The following is an 18457-nucleotide window of genomic DNA, read 5'->3' as shown; positions in this document are numbered from 1 at the left end:
CAGTGTCCTTAGAACAAGGCTGGACGGGGAGCTACCAGCCCCTTTCCTAGTGCTGTAGGAAGGGACCCATCCCAGGCAAGCAGGTAGGTTGCAAGTTCCAGCTCCACCCAGGATGAGAAACTGCCCATCCCAGGCCCTGGGCTGTCAGGGAGCGGCAGAAGTTGTTATATCTAAGATGCACCTCCCAGAGCTCTGCACTGCAGCAGGGTGACCCCAGCCCCTCCTCACGACAGCCCTTCCTCTTGTGCCCCCAGTTACCCCTCACCACAGGCTCTGCGGAAAAGCGGGAGGCCGAGTAGCTTCCTGCTCCCCAAGGGACTATTTCTCACTCACTGGTGGCTGGGCCCCCCATGTCCACAGGTCCCAGGAACCAAGCAACGCGAATTCCATCCTCTCAGCTGGTTCTGTGAAGGTCCTGTCCCTGTCCCAGCTGCCCCCATTGTCACTCCCTTGAGCCTGCTCACCTGCTTGCGGGAGCCCAGGCTGAGAGCAGACACCCAACCTGTCTAACCTGTCTGACGTCATTGTCTCTCCACCCACCTGGGCCCCAGGTCTCCAGCCGCTCACTGTTCCTGTTCTCAGCTTCCGTCCTCTCAGCTTCCTTACCGCACCGCCACCTGCCACAGCTGAGCCCCCCTAGGCCCTGGCTAGCCTGAAGTCGGCCCTCGATCCCTCTGGCTGCAGAAGTCTCTTTACTCCCGATGAGAGGAAGGGCGACTCCAGGTCTCTTGAGAGCTGAGGGTTGAGGGCATTGAGCCGACGCATAGACCCGTCACCTCTGCCCTCGAAGACACTTGTGCCCTCCATGTGGAGCCAAGATGGGGAACAGAAACGAGGAAGATTATAACTTTGTCTTCAAGGGTGAGTCGGGGCCTGTAGAGAAAGAGGAATGCCTGAGAGAGACCCAGGAAGAGCACAACAGAGCCAGAGGCCCCTTCCTGCTTTTTAATCACTTAGCAGGACCTACCTCCTAGGGCTCATCATTCCTTTGGATAAGAAAGAAAGCCTAAGGAGTGGGGGAGGGTCTGTTTACTGGCGCTGCCAGATTGCTCTAGTAAATAATGCCGATCACCCCTTAATGGTGCCAAGTTAGGCTCCTCTGCCCTGTTCCTAATGGAAGCCCAAACCCCTAGGAATAGTCAGCCACTGCAGCACCAGAGATGGAGGATTCCCTCCTGAGAAGAAGGGGAAACAAGCAGACTTAAGAGGAAGAAAGTCACCTTTCTAGGCAGCTGTACAGGAAAGGAGAGATAGGATAGATCTATCCCGTCATAGCGCTGGAGAAAGCCATAGGGAAGATGTAATGATTGGGAGAAGGGTCTAATAGAACCTGGAGGACCCCTCAGCGCCATGGCTTTGTCTGTCTGCCCCTTGGCAGACCCCTTGGGCTCAAATACCAGGAACTGGGTTCAACTTGGCTGTCCCTGGAAGCCCGCATGTATCTTTCCTGCTCCTTTATCTCGCCCCTGTGTTTGGTCAGTCTAGTGTTCCCCACCCCCACCTGCACACCTCCTTCAGGGCAGGGTGGACTGGCTGCCCTATGGTTCCTCTCCAGCCACCCCACCCCACTGGCTCTCCCAGCCTCGGCCCCACCCTCACTTGAGCTGGGACTCTCAGTCGACCAGGGGTTGGGAAACCTGTACTCCCAGCATCTTTCCCAGGAAGGGAGACAGAGTAAGGGTTAGCAGTAGACTGGGGCAATACTACTCCTGTCGTTTATTGAACCCTTACTATGTGCCAGCCACTGGCTCATTAATCACCATAACAACCCCAAAATTATCTTTCATTTTGAAAGCATGAGTTCAGATCTCAGCCCTGCCGTTTACGAGTTATTACAGGTTGGGGTCACTAGAAGCAGACACTGAGAAGTTTGGGGCGTAAGATGTTTATTGTGGCACAACAGCAGTGAAAGGAAGAGGCAGGATGCAGGATTGGGCAGAGAGAGAAGTCACACTGCAAGGCAAGATCACAAAGCCTTGGCCAAGGGCAGGCAGCTCTGGGTGCCCCTCTCCTTGCTCGGGCGCTCCGTGCAGACTGCCCAGGAAAGGTATGACCTCAGGTGAGGCTGCCCTCTGCCTCAGAAGCAGATGCTGAAGGAGCCAACAGCTGAAGGCTGTGTGCTGACTGCGCTCCCTGCGGCTGGGGGCAAGTCCTTCCTAGAAGGCTCATCTGAGCAGCACAGCTCATGTTTACCACACTAGCTGTGCCATCTTGTGCAAATCATTTAACCCCCCTGTAAAAATGGGGTGATACTAATAATGGTACTTGCCTTATGGCATTGTTGTGAGGATTAAATGAGTTAATATGTGTAAAGCCTTCAGGATGGTGCCTGGCACACAGTAGGCGCTCAATAAATGTTAACCATTAGTACCTCAGTTTTACAGATGAGGATGAGACACAGAGCAAATAGCTTACAAAAGGTCACTAAGTCAGTACTCAAACCCAAGTCTGTCTGACTCCAAAGCCCTTGCCCTGAGCCCCTTTGGGGCCTGAGGATAGGGCTCAGAGCACACCCCCTGGGAGGGATGAGATGGGGATGAGGTTCCCAGTAGGGGAGAGGCAGGAACACACACACACACACACACGTCCATACAATCCACACACACCCGTATAGCTCCCAGCTCTTTCCTGCACTAAACAAATAGGGAATTTTTTAAGTTGGAGGGGGCCCTTATAGGTTTTATAAACAGGGAAACTGAGACCCAGAAAAGGTGAGCCACTTGTTCAGGGTCACACAGCTAGTCAGAGGCTGAGTGGGGACCAGCACCCAGAATATGTGGTGTCCAGTCCTGCGGTGCCTGCCTCCCTTTCCAGAACCACCCTGGGTAGCTCAGGGCCAGTGCGATTATGAGCTGTATCTACATCAGCTCCCCATTTTAACCCCAGTCCCAACTCACCCATGGTGGGTAAGGCTGGGCCCTGGATACTTCCCTCCAGCCTAAAGGCTCTTCACGGCCCCACTGATGGTGGATCCTCGTCCCTGAAAACCTAAAGGTAAAAGCACTGGCCTACCAACAACAATAACGACAGTAACAGTTTTGCACACTCACTATATCCTGGGCAATATCTCATTTACTTCTTGCAACAATCCATAAGATAGATGCTATTGTTATTACCACTTTTTCATAAGAAAAAGGTCAGAGAGGATAATAGCTTGCTGAAGGACACACATAGCTGGTCCCACACCCAGTCCCATGGTCTTAACCATACAAGACTGCTCCTTCTTGGGGACAACTGGATCCTAACTTCTTGTACACATACGTCCATACCTTTCCCCCACCCACAGACGTGTCACCTGCCAAACTTTCTCCTCACCCACTTCTGTTCACACCTCTGCTCCCCACGCAGACACACAAACCTCCCACTTGTCCTTCCAGCTCATATACATAGAAACATGCACAATGTTCTCATACTCCCCCACCCAGAAATGTGCAACCTCCCCCCAGGCCCCTACCCTCCCTCTTACCTCACAACCCTGAATGCCGATACCCACAAACAGCCCATAGACGTCATTCCATCACCATAATCGCAGGTTGACTCTGCAGCCACATCACAACAGACCAGGCCTAGAACTCTTAAACGGCCTGTTTCAAACGCTCAGCCCTTCTGCCCCTGGATGGATGCATTCACGTAGAGTTGCAGAGCCTAGCCTCTGCCAGGAGACCTGGCTCCCTCCTCAGTTTTCTGAGCTCAGCTCCCCTTTTCGGATGGGCAGACCCTCCAAGCTCAGCCCTTATCTCTCCACTCCCTCAGTGGTGCTGATCGGCGAGTCAGGCGTGGGGAAGACCAATCTGCTATCCCGATTCACTCGCAATGAGTTCAGCCACGACAGCCGTACCACCATCGGGGTTGAGTTCTCCACCCGCACTGTCATGCTGGGCACTGCTGCTGTCAAGGCTCAGATCTGGGACACGGCTGGCCTGGAGCGGTACCGAGCCATCACCTCGGCGTGAGCTGGGGCTGGGGGTCTCCTGGGGCGCGGGGGTGCTGGGGAAGTCAGGGCATACCTCTGGAGGAGAGGTGGAGGAGGAGAAGGAGGCAAGGACACTCAGCAGCAAGTTCCCTGAATGGGACCACGGGCCACTTCGGCCTGAGTCAGGAGACGTGAGTACTGTGACCTACGAACAGTCTGAGACAGGCTGCAGTGATACTGACTGCTGGAACTAAACACAAGGGTCATCGCCGCCACTTACTTAAGTCTTTGCTATGTGCCCAGGAAGGTACAAGGCACTTTACATTGGGCATTTTATGTAATCCTCAAAGTACCACAGGAGTAGGGTGCTATCATTAATTCCTCTTTAAATATGAGAAGTGTGAGTCTCAAGCAGGTGAAATCAGGATGCAGCTGGGATGGGGGCAGGTTCTGCGATCAAAAGCACCCCCTCACTTCTGCACAGTGCTTTGCACTTGGCAGCCTTCACTGTCTAACCACAAGGTGAAGGGCTGGACCCTTCAGCTGCATTTTACAAAGACTCAGAGGACACAGAGGAACATAGAGTGTCTCCCAGTCAGTGTTAGGCCAAAGGTGGTGTGTGTGTGTGTGTGTGTGTAGTGGGGGACAGCACAGGAGTCAGGGGCTTTGTTTATACATACTCATTACTCTTGGACTGGTCACCTGACTCTTTTTTAAAAACGTTTATTTTATTTAGTTAGTTTTGGCTGTGTTGGGTCTTCGTTGCTGCACACGGGCTTTCTCTAGTTGCAGTGAGCCGGGGCTACTCTTCATTGCGGTGTGTAGGCTTCTCATTATGGTGGCTTCTCTTGTTGCAGAGCACGGGCTCTAGGCGCGAGGGCTTCAGTAGTTGTGGCTCACGGGCTCTAGAGCACAGGCTCAGTAGCTGTGGTGCATGGGCTTAGTTGATCCGCAGCATGTGGGATCTTCCCAGACAAGGGCTCAAACCCGTGTCCCCTGTATTGGCAGGCGGATTCTTAACCACTGTGCCACCAGGGATGTCCTGGTCACCTGACTCTTACGAGCCTCAGTTGACTCTTCAATAAAATGGGAGTAATTAGATACCACCAGTCTGAAGAAGCTCCATCTAACTCCAAGAGTGAGACTGGATGCTTGCAAGGATGCCTCAGATGATAGGGGAGATTTAGCTAGTCCTAGAAAGATGGCCATGAGAGAGAAGACACTGTGGGTCAAGATCTTAAAGGTGGGACATCTAGGAGGCTGTCTTGACCAGAGCCCTGGTATACATTGGTGAATAGCAGGGGCTAAAATCAGAAAAAAGACCTGGAGAAGCAGAAGGGCTAGGAAGGAGGAGGGAGCCAGTGGTTTTGGAGAAGGGAGGTGAGTCTTCGGAGGCTCCAAGACCAGTATCCCTGGAGGGCGCTCAGCTTCAGACATGGGAGCTTTGGGCTGCCCTGTGCGGTTTAGGTCTCTGGACTCTAGTTTTCATATTTCCCCACTTCTGGTACTCATCTCTGGCTTTTGGCTTGAGGGCTCTGCTCTGAGGCTGGGCCTGATGGCCCTGACCTTGCCTCTGTCCTCCCCACTACCCCCCACCCAGGTACTATCGTGGTGCGGTGGGGGCCCTACTGGTGTTTGACCTAACCAAGCACCAGACCTATGCCGTGGTGGAGCGCTGGCTGAAGGAGCTCTACGACCACGCCGAGGCCACGATCGTCGTCATGCTCGTTGGTAACAAGAGTGACCTCAGCCAGGCCCGAGAGGTGCCTACTGACGAGGCCCGCATGTTCGCTGGTGAGAGCCCACCATGACCCAGCCTGACCCCTCCAGCCCTGCCAATGCAATCCCAGATCCCACCTCCTCAGCCCCTGCTCCCACCGTAGGGCTCCGGCCTGGACGTCCTCCGCAGGATCCCCTACCTCTATCCCATCTTCCTCAGAATCTCCTAGGCCCTCCCCTCTGTGACCCTGTGTCCCTCTTTATGTCCCACCACTTGCCTTGAGATTGTCTTTATGGGCAATTATTCATAGTTGGTTTTAGGACAGCCCACCCTGCAATGCTCAGAGATCTTAAGTGTAGCAGGTGGGCTCCCCTTGACCACCTGCAGTCACACTTTCCCCAGGCTTTCTGGGGTTTAGAGGCAGCAAGATACAGTGGTTAAGGGTGTAGGCTGTGGAGTCCCATGGCCCAGCTTCACATCTCTTGGCCAGTGACTAGCTGTGGGACACCAAGCAAGTTCTTTATTCATTCTCTCTGTTTCTGGGCTTCAGTTTCCTCTTCTGTAAGAAAGGGTTAGTATTCAAACCTACCTCACAGGTTGTTTTAAGTTTTTTTTTTTTTTTTTGCGGTACGCGGGCCTCTCACTGTTGTGGCCTCTCCGGTCGCGGAGCACTGGCTCCGGATGCGCAGGCTCAGCGGCCATGGCTCATGGGCCCAGCCGCTCTGCGGCATGTGGGATCTTCCCGGACTGGGGCACGAACCCATGTCCCCTGCATCGGCAGGCGGACTCTCAACCACTGCGCCACCAGGGAAGCCCTGTTTTAAGTTTTATATGAGCTACACATGCCAAGGGTTTAGTGCAGAGCAAATGTACATGGTAAACATGAAGTAAATATTATTATTATCGCGTTGGCCCTCCACAGCTAATGGTGTGCTTCCTTTCCTGTCAGAAAACAATGGGCTGCTATTCTTGGAGACCTCGGCCCTGGATTCCACCAACGTTGAGCTGGCCTTTGAGACTGTCCTCAAAGGTAGAGCCCCTGCCATTCGGCAGGCACCCCATCCCATCCGTGAGCCTTCTGTGGACAGTGTGAGGAACGCAGACACCCAGCCCTTGCCCGCCCTAGCTGATTCCTCAGCCCCTCTGGGGGTCCCCAGCCTTCTCAGAGCCTCCCTAGTATGCCCCCCACCCCCTCAGCTGGAGCTTAGGGAAAGAAGCAGAAGGCCACCCTTACCAGGGAGCTGAGTCTTAGCCCTTCTCCACCCACGTAAGTAGAATGGACCCAGGTGCCCAAACTCCTCTTCCTTCTAGCAAAACCCCCGGTGTTCAGAAAGGGGCACATAGAGTGTGTATGCGGAGGGCGGGCTCTAAATCTTCACCTGACCTGACCACTGCCCTCTGCCCTCACAGAGATCTTCGCCAAGGTGTCCAAGCAGAGGCAGAACAGCACCCGGACCAATGCCCTCACCCTGGGAAGTGAGCCGGGCCCTGGTGAGAAGAGGGCCTGTTGCATCAGCCTCTGACCTGCCCCTGCTGGCGCTCTGGTGTCCCCCATTCCCATCCCAGATCCAGGAGCTTTCCCTGCCCTGTGGCTCCAGATGTCAGAGTGGCCGGTCCTTGTTCGCAGCCCTGCAGAGCTCTAAGGTCTTCATGCGCTGCCCCTCCTCCCCACATATCTCTATTATCGGTCACCCCCTCACAGACTAGGGCCCCCCAATAAAGCTGTGTTTTGTATCAAGACCTGGACGGCCTGCTGCTTCCTGGTGCCTCCCCTTCATCTCTGGCCCAGTTCCCCTTCCCCTCCCCCTCCCTCCATCCTCCCCACCATACACTGCCCCCCAGGGCCAGCTGCCTCTGGAGTCCTGTGGTCCGGGGACAGTGCCAAGGGGGTGGGAGGGGCCCGCCCTTCCCTCTGCCAACCCCCGGGCAGGTAGGGGAGGGAGGACAGCATGGCAGAGAGGGGGTATCTGGAAGGCGAGACAAAAGGAAACCATCGGCGGTACCATCTGGTGCCCAGGGCCCTGGTGCCAAGAACTGAGGGCACTCCGATGCCAGGGGTGAGGGGAGGAGGCGGGAGAGATGTTTGAGAGAAGGGGAGTCAGGGCTAGCCCTGTCTGTGTGTGTTGGGGAAGGGGTTTTAAGCCTGGGAGGTGGAGGGTCTAAGTGCTCCTTCCAGGTTTCTGCCTGAACCTGAAGAAGAGGGGGTGTGGTGTGTAGGGATGGATTGAACCTGGTGGGGATGAGCGGGGAGTGTCGGGCTCTCAGCTCTCCGCCCCTTCTCCATCGAGTCCACAAGCTGGCTGTCCAGGGAGCGTCGAGGTCACCCCGCCTCGCCTTCCCCTGTTCTGCAGGGCAGAGTGGAAGGAGGTCTGCTGGCACCCCCAAGGAATAGAAGGTGGTAAATGGGGAGAAAAAAGAGAGGTTGAACACTTGGGAGATGCAAGTAGGGAGCTGTGGAGAGCAGACAGGAGCCATCCACTTCCTGCAAGGTGAGCAGGGTCACCCAGAATCACACCAGAGAAAACCCCACTCACCCCAAGGTGGTTCAGACTCACATGCAGAGAAAGAGGCCAGAGCCTTAAGTAATAATACTTTTAATAAAATTAAGTTCTTAATAGCACATTTAATACATTAACCCTCCCCCTTCTTGGTTTCTCTGTGTTTTGTGCAACATCACTTTGACTTGATTATTCATGGGTCCGTTTTTTTCCCGCCTTTATTTTGCTTTTGAAACGTTTTTCCTTTTGGTGGATTTGTAACGTGTCTTCACTAGATGCCTCAAATTAAGTCTGACCACAATCCTACTCTACTTTCTACAGTGGAGAGACCACTCCCCCTGCCCCAGGGCTGTCTCCCCCCACCCACCCTACCCCACCCGTACCCTCGCGCGGGGAAGGGGAAGGGGAAGCCCTCCCCACCCCAGACGCTACCTTCCCAAACTAGCGGGGTTTCTAGGACAAAAAGAGCAGGGGGGATATCTGTCCCTAGGTGGGGTGAGAAGAGTAAACTGGGGAGAGGGAGATGTGTGTTTGGGGTCTAGGGCCAGGGAGGGGCATGACAGTCATTGGTGTCATGGAGCAGGCTCTTCTTGCCAAGAGCCAAGGGGCCTCCACACCCCCTTGGATAGGAGGGAGGGGCCCGACCTGATTGCAAGCTGGGGTTGGTAGAAGGCAAGTGCTTAAAAAACGAGTTGATTTCTCACAAGCAAAAGCCAAGCTCCCCAGTTTTCTGTGGGGAGGGCGATGTGCCCTGGGGCCAGGGCACAGTGGACGACCCCTACCTGAACACTTACAGATGGAGGTGGACTAGAACAGAGCATTAGGGTCAGGATCACCCAAAGTCGCTGCTGCCCTCCCCCTGCCTTTGTACCCTTGGGGACCAGTTCTCCCAGGCCTTTAAGGACAGTATCTCTGCTCTACCCCAGGGGGTGGGAAGTCCTTCTTGGAATCTAACTTCTATGAGATAATAAAGCACTTTTGCAAACCTGTAAAGCACAGTGCAGCTTTAAAGGAGGACGATTATTGAGTTGGTTCCTCCACCTGCTGCCATGGAGGCCAGAAGCTAAGTAGAATATTGAGTGGGTACAAGGAAAGGGGACAGACCACCCCCTCAGTACCCTTGAAGCTCTGAGAAAGAAGCGTGTGCATGTGTGTCTGTTGGTGAAATGACCTACCAGGCTCTTGAATCAATCTGAGGTGGAGTGGATTGAGGTTATACTTCAAGAAGGACTTCCTCGGTTAGGCCTGGGAGAAGTTGCCTCAGGAGGGTTGGAGCTGGGCAGTCTCCATCCTCCCAGAGAACCCCAAGAGGACATATTCGGAGTAAGGGCTGCCCAACAGACAGGGAAGGCCAGGATGGCCAGGCCCTCAGGTACTGGGGTGCAGAGCAGGGGTGCAGGTGAATGTGCTCTCCCTCCTCTGCTGTCCCTAGCCCAGCCCTCCTCTGGTTGAAATGACCACTGTTCATCGTTTCAAAGACCCTGGGAACTGAGCCCCTCATCTATTTGTCCTATAATTTAAAAATCCAAGGATTCTCAGAATCAACCCCAGCAGACTGGAAGGAAGCTCCTAACCTTACCTAGCAACCTGCTCCCACCCTGATATCTGAAGATGGAGCGGCTCAGGGTGGACTCAGCCACTTCCCTCCTCTATTTTCCTTTTTGTTATGACTTTTATACATTCTACTGGACCCAGGGGCCCTCAATGCTACTAAACTTTAAGCTATCTGAATATCATCTACTAAGTAACTAGTAATTCTTTCTCTTTTTCTCTAGGATTATATGAAATAAATTTGAATTATTATTATTATTATAATTATTATTTTGTAGTATTCTTTTCTTTTAAACCCCTCGGTTTCTTTCTTTTTCTTCTCTCTCTCTCATTTTTGGTTAAAAAAACAAACAAAAAAAACTATTTCTCTTAAATCTCACACCTCTCTGAGGGTTCCCGTAGGCCTGCTAGGCCTCAGTTCTGGACTTCCCCTTCTCACTCGCCCCTGGGACAGGGCAGGGGAAGGGGGGGGACACCCCAGGATCCTCAGTCCACAGTCCTCCAGCTTCTTCCTTTCTCCTTAATCCCTTTCTTTGTTTGACTCTGCCGGCTCCCCCGAGGGGGAGGGGTAGAGGGGAGAGGGAGCCCCGGGAGTGAAATCCAATCTACTTGCAGGGCCCCAGAGGGACCAAGTTCCCCTAGCCCCTGTCTCCACGATCCATCCCAGGATGCTCCCCCGGAAAAGCAAATGACATTCCTCCCCCAAAAAAAAGTGGGGGGAAAAAGGAACGTAAACCCGAACATATATTAAAAACACTTTTTTAAGATTTAACTCTGAATACAAATGTATTTTTTTCTTCTCTCCCTACATATATTCTAAACCTTCTAAAGTTTTTTTATTTTTTTTAAGGATCACTTTATCATAAAATAAAATATCCTTTTCATATAATAAATTACCTAATAAAAAGTCTTTTTTTCATATTAGCCCAGGTTCTTTGCTACATTTATACGGTAATAAACGCCTTTATTAAAATAGAATATTAAATTATAAAGAACTGCTTTTTTTTTTTTTTTTTTTTTTTGCTATTTTTGTTTTCTCTCCTCTGTGTTGGTCACCTATCTCACTCCCTCTCACGCTCTCTTTCTCTCCTCTATCTTGTCTCTCACTACGTGTTTTGCGTTTGTTTCTAGGTTTGGCTCAATTAGTAAGAGTGGGATTGAATTTTCCGAGCCCCCTAGTGTAACAGTCTTCTGCCTTTGTGGGTAGAATGGAGAGGGGGAGGGGGATCGACAGACAGACATCCCATCTTCCCACCCCCCTCCCCACCCCCCCTCGGCGACCGAGGGGTGCCCATTTGGTTTGGTTTCTATTGTACAGACATCTCAGGATGGCTCACATATATTGGCGGGAAGGAGGGAAGTTGTCACAGGCCAGTTTTCCTGGCTGTGACCTCCTTCCGCTCCCCTCCCTGGCTGGTGGTCTGGAGGGGAAGGCTGAGGAGAGGTGAGTTAATTCACAACAGGAGGAAGGAGAGGAGGAAATCCCCTCTGTACCCCCATCCCTGCACCCCCTCTCCATCCAGGAAGAATGGGACTTCGGAGCTTAAGTGCTCAGAGATCACTTAGAAGAGTCCCACCCTACTATATACAAGAATCTCCTAGGACCCCCGTGGGACTCCCATCCCCCATCCCCTCCTGGCCCGGCCAGCGGAACCCAGGAGGGCAGGAGGCTGGTGGCTGCCCCAGATGAGCAGTAGGGAAGCAGCAAAGCGGGTGCAAGGCCTAAAATCATACATGATTCTCAGAACAGGCCCTGCTGTACCCCAATCCTGCTTGGCTCTGGATTGACCCCTGTCTGAAGACCTGATCTCTCTCCTCAACCACAATGAGTGAGACAGAGACTTCATGATTAGCGTGCTAATAAGGGTTCAGGTCAGGTCCAGAGAGGGGCGCATGGAGTGGGGCACTGCTGGGGAGGAGGAGCAGCCCCTCGCCCCAGCAGCCTCTCCTATGGCCTCAGGCCCTTTCCTGCTCAAAACTGCAGACACACTACCCTGGCTCTCCCCCTCCCACCACCAGAAAATCCAGCCCAAGAACTGTTCCCTAAATGTAATGCCCCAAGATGATAAAGGTGGAGGTTTGACCCTTTATGTAACCCAGTATTGGTCCCCTCCTCAAATTTTCACTGAGAACGGGGATACATTCCATCAAGAATTTGAGGTGTTTCTTTGGAGGAGTAGGAGAGAGGGCCTCCGGATGTCCGAAGAGGAATTAGGGGGGACCATCAAATTGTTCTTCCCCCTACTTCTCCCCAGGGGGATGGTGTCCCCAAAGCTGGGCTGGAAGGAGCAGGAGGGAGGGGGGAGAAGGGAAGAAAGAGCAAGAGCAAGACAGGGCTGGTTGTGACAGCCAGCAAGGGGAAGCAAAGAGGAGAGTTGGGGGAGAGAACAAAGGAGTGAGGAAAACCCAAAGGGAAGAAAGATGGGGAGGAGAGAGTGGAGGGAAAAGCTGCAAGGGGCCGAGGAGCACCCCCTCTCCAGATTCCTCTAGCCCAGCTTTGTGGGGATAGATGAGTTCTGAGCCCTTTATTGGTTGACATACTTCCTCTCCTTCCCCCTTAGAAAATCTATCCCGACTTCCAAAAGGGCCCCAACCCCCTTATACTGCTGGAAACCCAGAAACAGATTCCCAAACAGGATATGGCGGTGGAGGGTCTAAAGGGTCGTGGTTGGAGGTCAGAGGTCAGGACCAGAGGGCTTGGGGATTGTTAGAGCACCTCTAGATACAGACGGTAATTCTCCCTCTCCCTTTCCCCATCCCCTCCACAGAGGAAAGGGTAGTGTGACACACATAAGGGTAGGTGGAGAGGGGGTCAGGATACCTTAGCGGCCACCTCTGGCAAAACAAAAGTTTCTCTTAGCTGCTTCCAGACTGAAGGGTGTGTTGAGGTATCAGAGTTGTAACTCTAGTAAAATTTCCGGCCTGGCCCCCTCCCAACCTTTCCAGGACAGGGTGACCAGAGGCTCTGAAAGTGGTCCACCCTCCAGCCACCATCGCCTCCCCTCCCCCCTCCCCAGAGAGCGAGTATCTCTAAGCACCTTGCCCCTCAAATCACTGATTTCCAAAAGGCCCTAGTGGAACACAGCTCCAAGAAGGGCCCCTGGGAGGTGGCCCCAGGAGGCAAGGGGCAGGGGGCTTAGGAAAATATTCGGATGGCTTGCGTGGCTGTGATGTGGCAGACGGGACACTCCGGGTCCGTCCTCTCGCAGATGCGTACTGCACACTCCATGCAGAACAGGTTGTGTCCGCAGGGCACGAGTGCGGCAGTCACCTCACTCTCGAAGCACACCATGCAATCCCGCCCGCCGCCGGGGCTCCGCAGGCCGCCCCCACCAAGTTTAGAGAAGCCCTGGAGCGGCTCTCCCGGCGGGCGTCTCGGGAGTCCTGCCAGCTCAGGCCCCGCAGAGGCGGCAGGAGAGCGGTGCGCGCCCGGGGGCCCAGCGCGGGCCTTGGCGGAAGAGGAGGAGGAGGAAGAGGCGGAAGAGAAGAGCACCGAGGTGGGCGTGGCGTTCTCCTGGCCCGCCCAGAGAGGGGGGCTAGTCTCCGCCACCCCGTAGTACACGTCCTGCTTGCCCACGCCGTAGCCGGGAAACAGGTACCCGCCGTAGCCAAAGTCCCCTCCCTGCTCGCCCAGGCGCGGGGCCTCAAAACCAGAGTCCACTCCACACTCGCCGATGCAGCCCAGACTGTTCTGCCTGAAGGTGGAGAGGGGCTTGCAGCCAGGCGGGTGCACCCGCCAGGCCTCGGAGTAGCGGCTATCAAGCGCGGCGTCGGGGCTCCCAGCCAGGAAGTCGTTTTCATTGTTGTACTCGAGGATCTTGCCTGTGCGGACCGCGATGTGCGTCTCGATCTCCTCGCGCGCACGCTCCACGTTGCCCGGGGCACCGGTGATCTCGAACACCGGGTCTCGGTCCCGGCTTGGCGTGATAATGTACGTGTTGGTCTGCTGCTGGATGCGTTTGATGGTTGCCCCCTTGGGGCCCACCACCAGCCCCACCACGCGGTAGGGCACCCGCACACGAATAGTCACTTGGCCGGGCAGAGCAGGCGCCACGCCAAAGGCGGCGCCCGACTTGTTGCGGGAGGCCCGGATCATGGAGAAGTGTTCAGCTGCTGAGATGATTTCACGTCGCGCTGTGGCCACGTCCTCCCGCCGCCCGGTCACCATGAACACTGGCTCCTCGCCTCGCACCGGTGTCTTGATGTAGGTGTTGGTCTTGGCCCTCAGAGCCTTAATCTTGCAGCCTGGGATAGGTAGGGAAGGGAAGAGAGAAAGAAACTCACCGGGCAAGAAGGTTTGTGCTGAGTCCAACAAGCTCCTGCTCCTACTCAGATACTCAGCCCCCCAGGAACCTCTGTCTACCCTTTGAACCCCGCCCCCCCAATCCACCCTAACCGGAACAATTCACCCATCGTATCTTAAATTTACCCAGCGTCTCTATCAACCATAGATCGCCAAATGTCCCAACTTTCCCTTGAATTCCATTCAGGGCCTCCAAATTCACGCACTCTCTGAAATCCTGAAATAATCACTGACCCTCTAGACAAGGTGCTAACCTCAGACCTACTCACTAACTCCTCTCCAACCACGAGCCGTTCCCACAATTTCTCTACTGATTTCTGGCTACTCAAACTTCCAAATCACTTAATCACCCCACCCTGCCCTGCAACTGCAATCTCCAATCTGTCACTGACCTTGATCTTTCCTCAGAACTGCAATGGACCCAGCAACCCACAATCTACTCCTCACTTGATCTCCATGCCTTAAAAGTGTCCTCCAGTCTACTCTGGGACCACTGACCCCCAGCTGCTCCCATACCTTCCACCATGAGTGTCTCTCAGTGGGTCCCAAATTCATAGCAAGTTTTCAGCAACTAGTGGAGTGTGGGAGACTGGGAAGGGTCTGAGAATCAGAGTTTCAAGAGGGAAAGGAGGATAATGATGTGTAGCACCTGACCCCATGGACACTCCTGCCACCCTGTCCCCTGGGGGCAGGAGAGCCAAGATGGGCTGGGGGCTGAGTAGGGTGGGGAAGAAGGTGTTCTGGACCTGTACTCTTGCTTTGAAGAAGGAGTGGGTTCAAGGTGGGAGGTTGGGGAGAGAGGCAGAAAGAGAAAGGAGAAAGGCCCAGACAAAGAGGCAAAGAGGGAGAAGGGGAAAGAGAAAAGTGAGGGAGGCTGGGATGGCCACACTGCAGTTTAAAGGTGGCAGACCTTGATGGCTGAGTGAACAAGCCTCTCTCCTCCTCTCCCACTTCCCTCTCCCTGCCCCTAGCTTCACACAGAACCTCAGAGACTCACATGCTTTCTCGAAGCACACATGCTACATGAGTTTGCGCGTGCGCGCACACACACACACACGGACCTAGGAGCCGTGATGCAGTGTGCCTTTATCTAAGTAATACTTCTGGTGCAAACCTAATGTACACTTTCACATACCCCTCTCTCCCATACACACAGATACCCTGCATTTCAACCTTTCATCCATCCCACTCTTCCATCCCCATCATCCCCAGCACACAAGCAGCACATTCCTATACACACCTGCCCACAACTTTGGTCCCCATTCACATTTAGACACGTTCACACCCCTCTCCAGATACACATTCACCATTCCCTTCCTCACTCCCCAACCAACGCCAGTGGTCCTAGTTTTCTGATTCTGCCCCAACCCTCCAACCACAGGCCTGGGGTGAGCTCATCTTTTTTTCCCTCTCCTTCCTCCACTCCAGATGGCTTCTTCTCCAGATTGGCATGTGGGAGGAGAGAGTGGGTTGGGGGCAGCTCTCCTCACCTTCAAGAGACCTCAGGAAGGAGAATTTGCTCCTCCCTTTTTGTCTTCAGACCTCTTGGCAGCTGAGAAGTCCTACCTGTTGTCCAGCCCACATCCTTGCTGCTTTAATGTCAGTCAGTAAATGATTGTTCTATTTGTGAGGCATGGAGGGTTAAGGAACAGTGAAGCCCCTTCTCCTACAACTTCTAATCGCATGGCATCTGATAGGCATCGGGGTTCTGGCTCTAAGTTTTGAGCCCATAAACTTACGCGAGAGCTAGGTGTCTTTAGGGATTGGAGTTAGGGTGAGGAGGACAGGCCGGGTATAAAACTAAGGAGAAAAGCTAGAGGCCTGGAGGTGCGGAACTGTTGGTGGACCTCGTCCTGGGTTTCGCAACCCTGCAGAAGCATCTCTTGAAGGGAAGACCCAGTTGGCTTCACCTTCCTAGAGGTCAAATAGAGGAGCACTGACACTGCAGCAGGAGGAGGGAGGTTAGACAAGAGAAAGGACTTCCATTTACTTAAGGAATGAGGGAGAGGCTTATCTTCTCTGAATAGGAGAAATCCCCCTACTTTTATGAGAGACAGGCCCATCTGATGCGGAGGCAGAAGAGGAAAGAATGACTCTATGAAATTCCGGGGCCTCCCAAGACCACCCCCGCACCCAAGAAAAGATATCAGTGTCCCCACCCAATTCCAGGGCTCTGGGTCCCTAGTTTCTGGCAACAAGAGGAAATCCAACTTTTAAAACCAGAAATCTCAAGAGATGGAGTGCCCAGGAGGATGAGGGCTATGCCTGGGAGTGGCATCTTCCCCTCCTCCATTCTGGATCTCCCTGCAAAATCCCCCCAACCCCCCCACACTTCTGGTAGATGAGGTGAGATGTGGAGTAGGGGCCCTCCTGGCTTGCCTCCCCTCTTCCCCGGCCAGCAGCCGGCCTCCTCCCTCACTCCCAGCCGGAATGCAGCTCCTCTATTGTTCCCCACTGTGGGACAGCTCCTCCCCTGCTCCTCCCCCACCCCACACCTCCCCAGCCCAGCCCCCTAGCAATTTCCAAATCCCACCCCCCAACTCCCCTTTGGGAAACTGGGAGAGGGAAGGGTCCCCAGGATCCCGTCTGCTCAATCTGGACCCTCACCAACACTCCCACCCCCACCCGCCCAGGGATGCTGGAGCGGAGGAGGGTGTGGTATCAGACATACTACACTGGATTAATTCTACACCCACACCCCCCTCCCCCCAACAACACACCCAGACACATGCCCTCCAACAAATCTCCAGGTGAAGGTTTCTTACCCCCCAGCATGCCCTCACCCACTCCGTCCTACTCTCTCACTACCAGAGACCCCTCTCCAGGCCTCTGGCCCCTTGCCGTGGCCAGCCCAGAACAAAAGCCTGAGAGGGAGGAGGAGAGGTCCACACCAGGACGTGGCACTTCACTGGAGGCGCCCCTTCCAAAACCCCATAGACCATTCAACTTTGGTGTGTGGGTGACCACAGGACTCCCTCCTCCGAGCAGCCCCCCTTTCCCACCTCACCCCCAGGCTGGGACCCTCCCATGAGCCACACCCCCTTCCATTCCTACACTCAGCCCAACAAAGAGATAGATACTCAGTCTGGCTTCCCAGGCTAGGTCTCCCCCAAAGTCTGTAACTCCAGGCGGCTGGGGGTCCCAGGGGTGCCCCCTCCCCGAAACCACTAGCAAATGCCGGAGTTGGGGCTTCTGAGTAACTCTTTGCACATTCCACCAGCTTTTCTGTCTACGAGTGGACACCCCCTCCGGACAGCCTCCCCGGATTGGAAGACCGATCCCCCTCCCTTTTCCCTCTCTCCACGAGAGGATATTTCTTTGTCTAAGGGCAGAGCCCTGGGGGAGGAAGGATCTGGAGAACAGTCCCAACTGGGGGGGTGGGGGTAGCAGGGAACTTTGTGGCACTTGGAAATCAGGGTAGGGGGCGGGTCCCCCTTTGTGGGGAAGGGACAGAGCCAGAGGCGGGCAAGAAGGGAGGAAATGAACTTTCCGTGGTAGGGATGGGGTGCCCCCCACTCCAATCCCTCTCCACGGTCCCGGCGCCCGCTTACCTTGCCTGCCCACGATCTCGGCCACGTGCTCGGAGGTGGGCACGGGTACACACTCGGTGGTGTTGCTGCTGCCCTTCAGGCGCAGCTCGGCCTCTTTGTAGAGAGCGCAGAGCTTGGCGTCGCTGGCCCCTTTGGGGGCGGTGGGGGGTTGGGGCGTCTGCGCCGCGGGGGCCGCCGTCGGGGCGGCCGGGGGCGCCGCGGGCGGCGGCGGCGGGGCCGGCTGCGGGGGGGCGGCCGGCTGCGCGGGGGCGCCGCCCCCCCCACCTCCCCCGTCCTCGCCCGCCGTGGGGGCGGGGGGCTCCCCCAAACCCAGGAGGCAGAGTTGATCGAGAGCCAGCTGAAGGGCGCGCTCGTCTTCCAGCAGCCCTCGGTCCTTAGCGCTTCCCCCGAAACATCCTAGTTCTCCAAAGCCCCCATTTCTTTCCATTATTCCAGATACCACTAGACTAGGCATGGCGAAACAAAAGCTGGGGGAGAGAGAGAGAGGGAGAGAGAGAGAGAGAGAGAGAGGTGGTGGAAGGGAAAAGAGGAGAGAGGAGGGGAGGGGAGTGGAGAGGAGGGGGGTGTGTGGGGAGGGGGGAACAAAGAACTGGGGAGGGGGGAAGAAAGCGAGATAGAAAGATAGACCCTCCCCCTAAGCCCCCCTCCCCAAACACCCTGTAACCCGACTCCCCTCGCCCCAGCCCCCAGGGTGGGGGTGGGGGGAAAAAGAAGCAAAACCAAGAAAGCAGATCTCCTCTCCTCTCCGGGGGTGACGGGGGGCGGGGGGCTGCGGGATCTCTGCCCCCACCCCTCCCGCCTCGGTCCCGGGAGTCTCTAGACCCCGCCGTCCAGACGCCCCCCTTAGGCTCCCGCACCGAGCCCCAGTCCAGGAGCGGCGCTCTGTGGCCCCCAATAGAGCCCAGCCCCTTCCAGCGCTCA

At 55.0% G+C, this 18457-nt stretch overlaps 2 protein-coding genes across 2 annotated transcripts; one reads left to right on the top strand and one right to left on the bottom strand.

The window, feature by feature from the left end:
• Positions 1 to 557: 557 nt before the first annotated feature.
• Positions 558 to 7373, top strand: RAB25 (RAB25, member RAS oncogene family). Its single transcript, XM_081226129.1, has 5 exons — positions 558 to 861; positions 3754 to 3949; positions 5514 to 5707; positions 6583 to 6663; positions 7044 to 7373. Exons 1-5 carry the CDS (start codon positions 819 to 821, stop codon positions 7154 to 7156), a joined length of 627 nt encoding a protein of 208 aa, XP_081082255.1. The 5' UTR covers positions 558 to 818; the 3' UTR covers positions 7157 to 7373.
• A 1190-nt stretch (positions 7374 to 8563) lies between these two features.
• On the bottom strand, positions 8564 to 18457 carry MEX3A (mex-3 RNA binding family member A). Its single transcript, XM_081223800.1, has 2 exons — positions 17537 to 18457; positions 8564 to 13927 (listed from the first exon to the last, which is right to left on the bottom strand). Exons 1-2 carry the CDS (start codon positions 17988 to 17990, stop codon positions 12819 to 12821), a joined length of 1563 nt encoding a protein of 520 aa, XP_081079926.1. The 5' UTR covers positions 17991 to 18457; the 3' UTR covers positions 8564 to 12818.

The sequence above is a fragment of the Mesoplodon bidens genome (genome assembly GCF_964165515.1).
Source record: "Mesoplodon bidens genome assembly, chromosome: 2".
Lineage (NCBI taxonomy): Eukaryota > Metazoa > Chordata > Mammalia > Artiodactyla > Ziphiidae > Mesoplodon > Mesoplodon bidens.
The sequence above is the reverse complement of the archived record's forward strand: the minus strand, read 5'-3'. Positions and strand labels throughout refer to the sequence as shown.

Excerpts from the sequence above, each read along its gene's own strand:
- MEX3A (XM_081223800.1), bottom strand. The coding sequence starts at position 17,990 with ATGCCTAGTCTAGTGGTATCTGGAATAATGGAAAGAAATGGGGGCTTT. Across the intron at positions 13,928-17,536 it reads CGAGATCGTGGGCAGGCAAG|GCTGCAAGATTAAGGCTCTG; the intron begins GTAAGCGGGCGC and ends TACCTATCCCAG.
- RAB25 (XM_081226129.1), top strand. The coding sequence starts at position 819 with ATGGGGAACAGAAACGAGGAAGATTATAACTTTGTCTTCAAGG. Across the intron at positions 862-3,753 it reads TTATAACTTTGTCTTCAAGG|TGGTGCTGATCGGCGAGTCA; the intron begins GTGAGTCGGGGC and ends CCACTCCCTCAG. Across the intron at positions 5,708-6,582 it reads CGAGGCCCGCATGTTCGCTG|AAAACAATGGGCTGCTATTC; the intron begins GTGAGAGCCCAC and ends CTTTCCTGTCAG.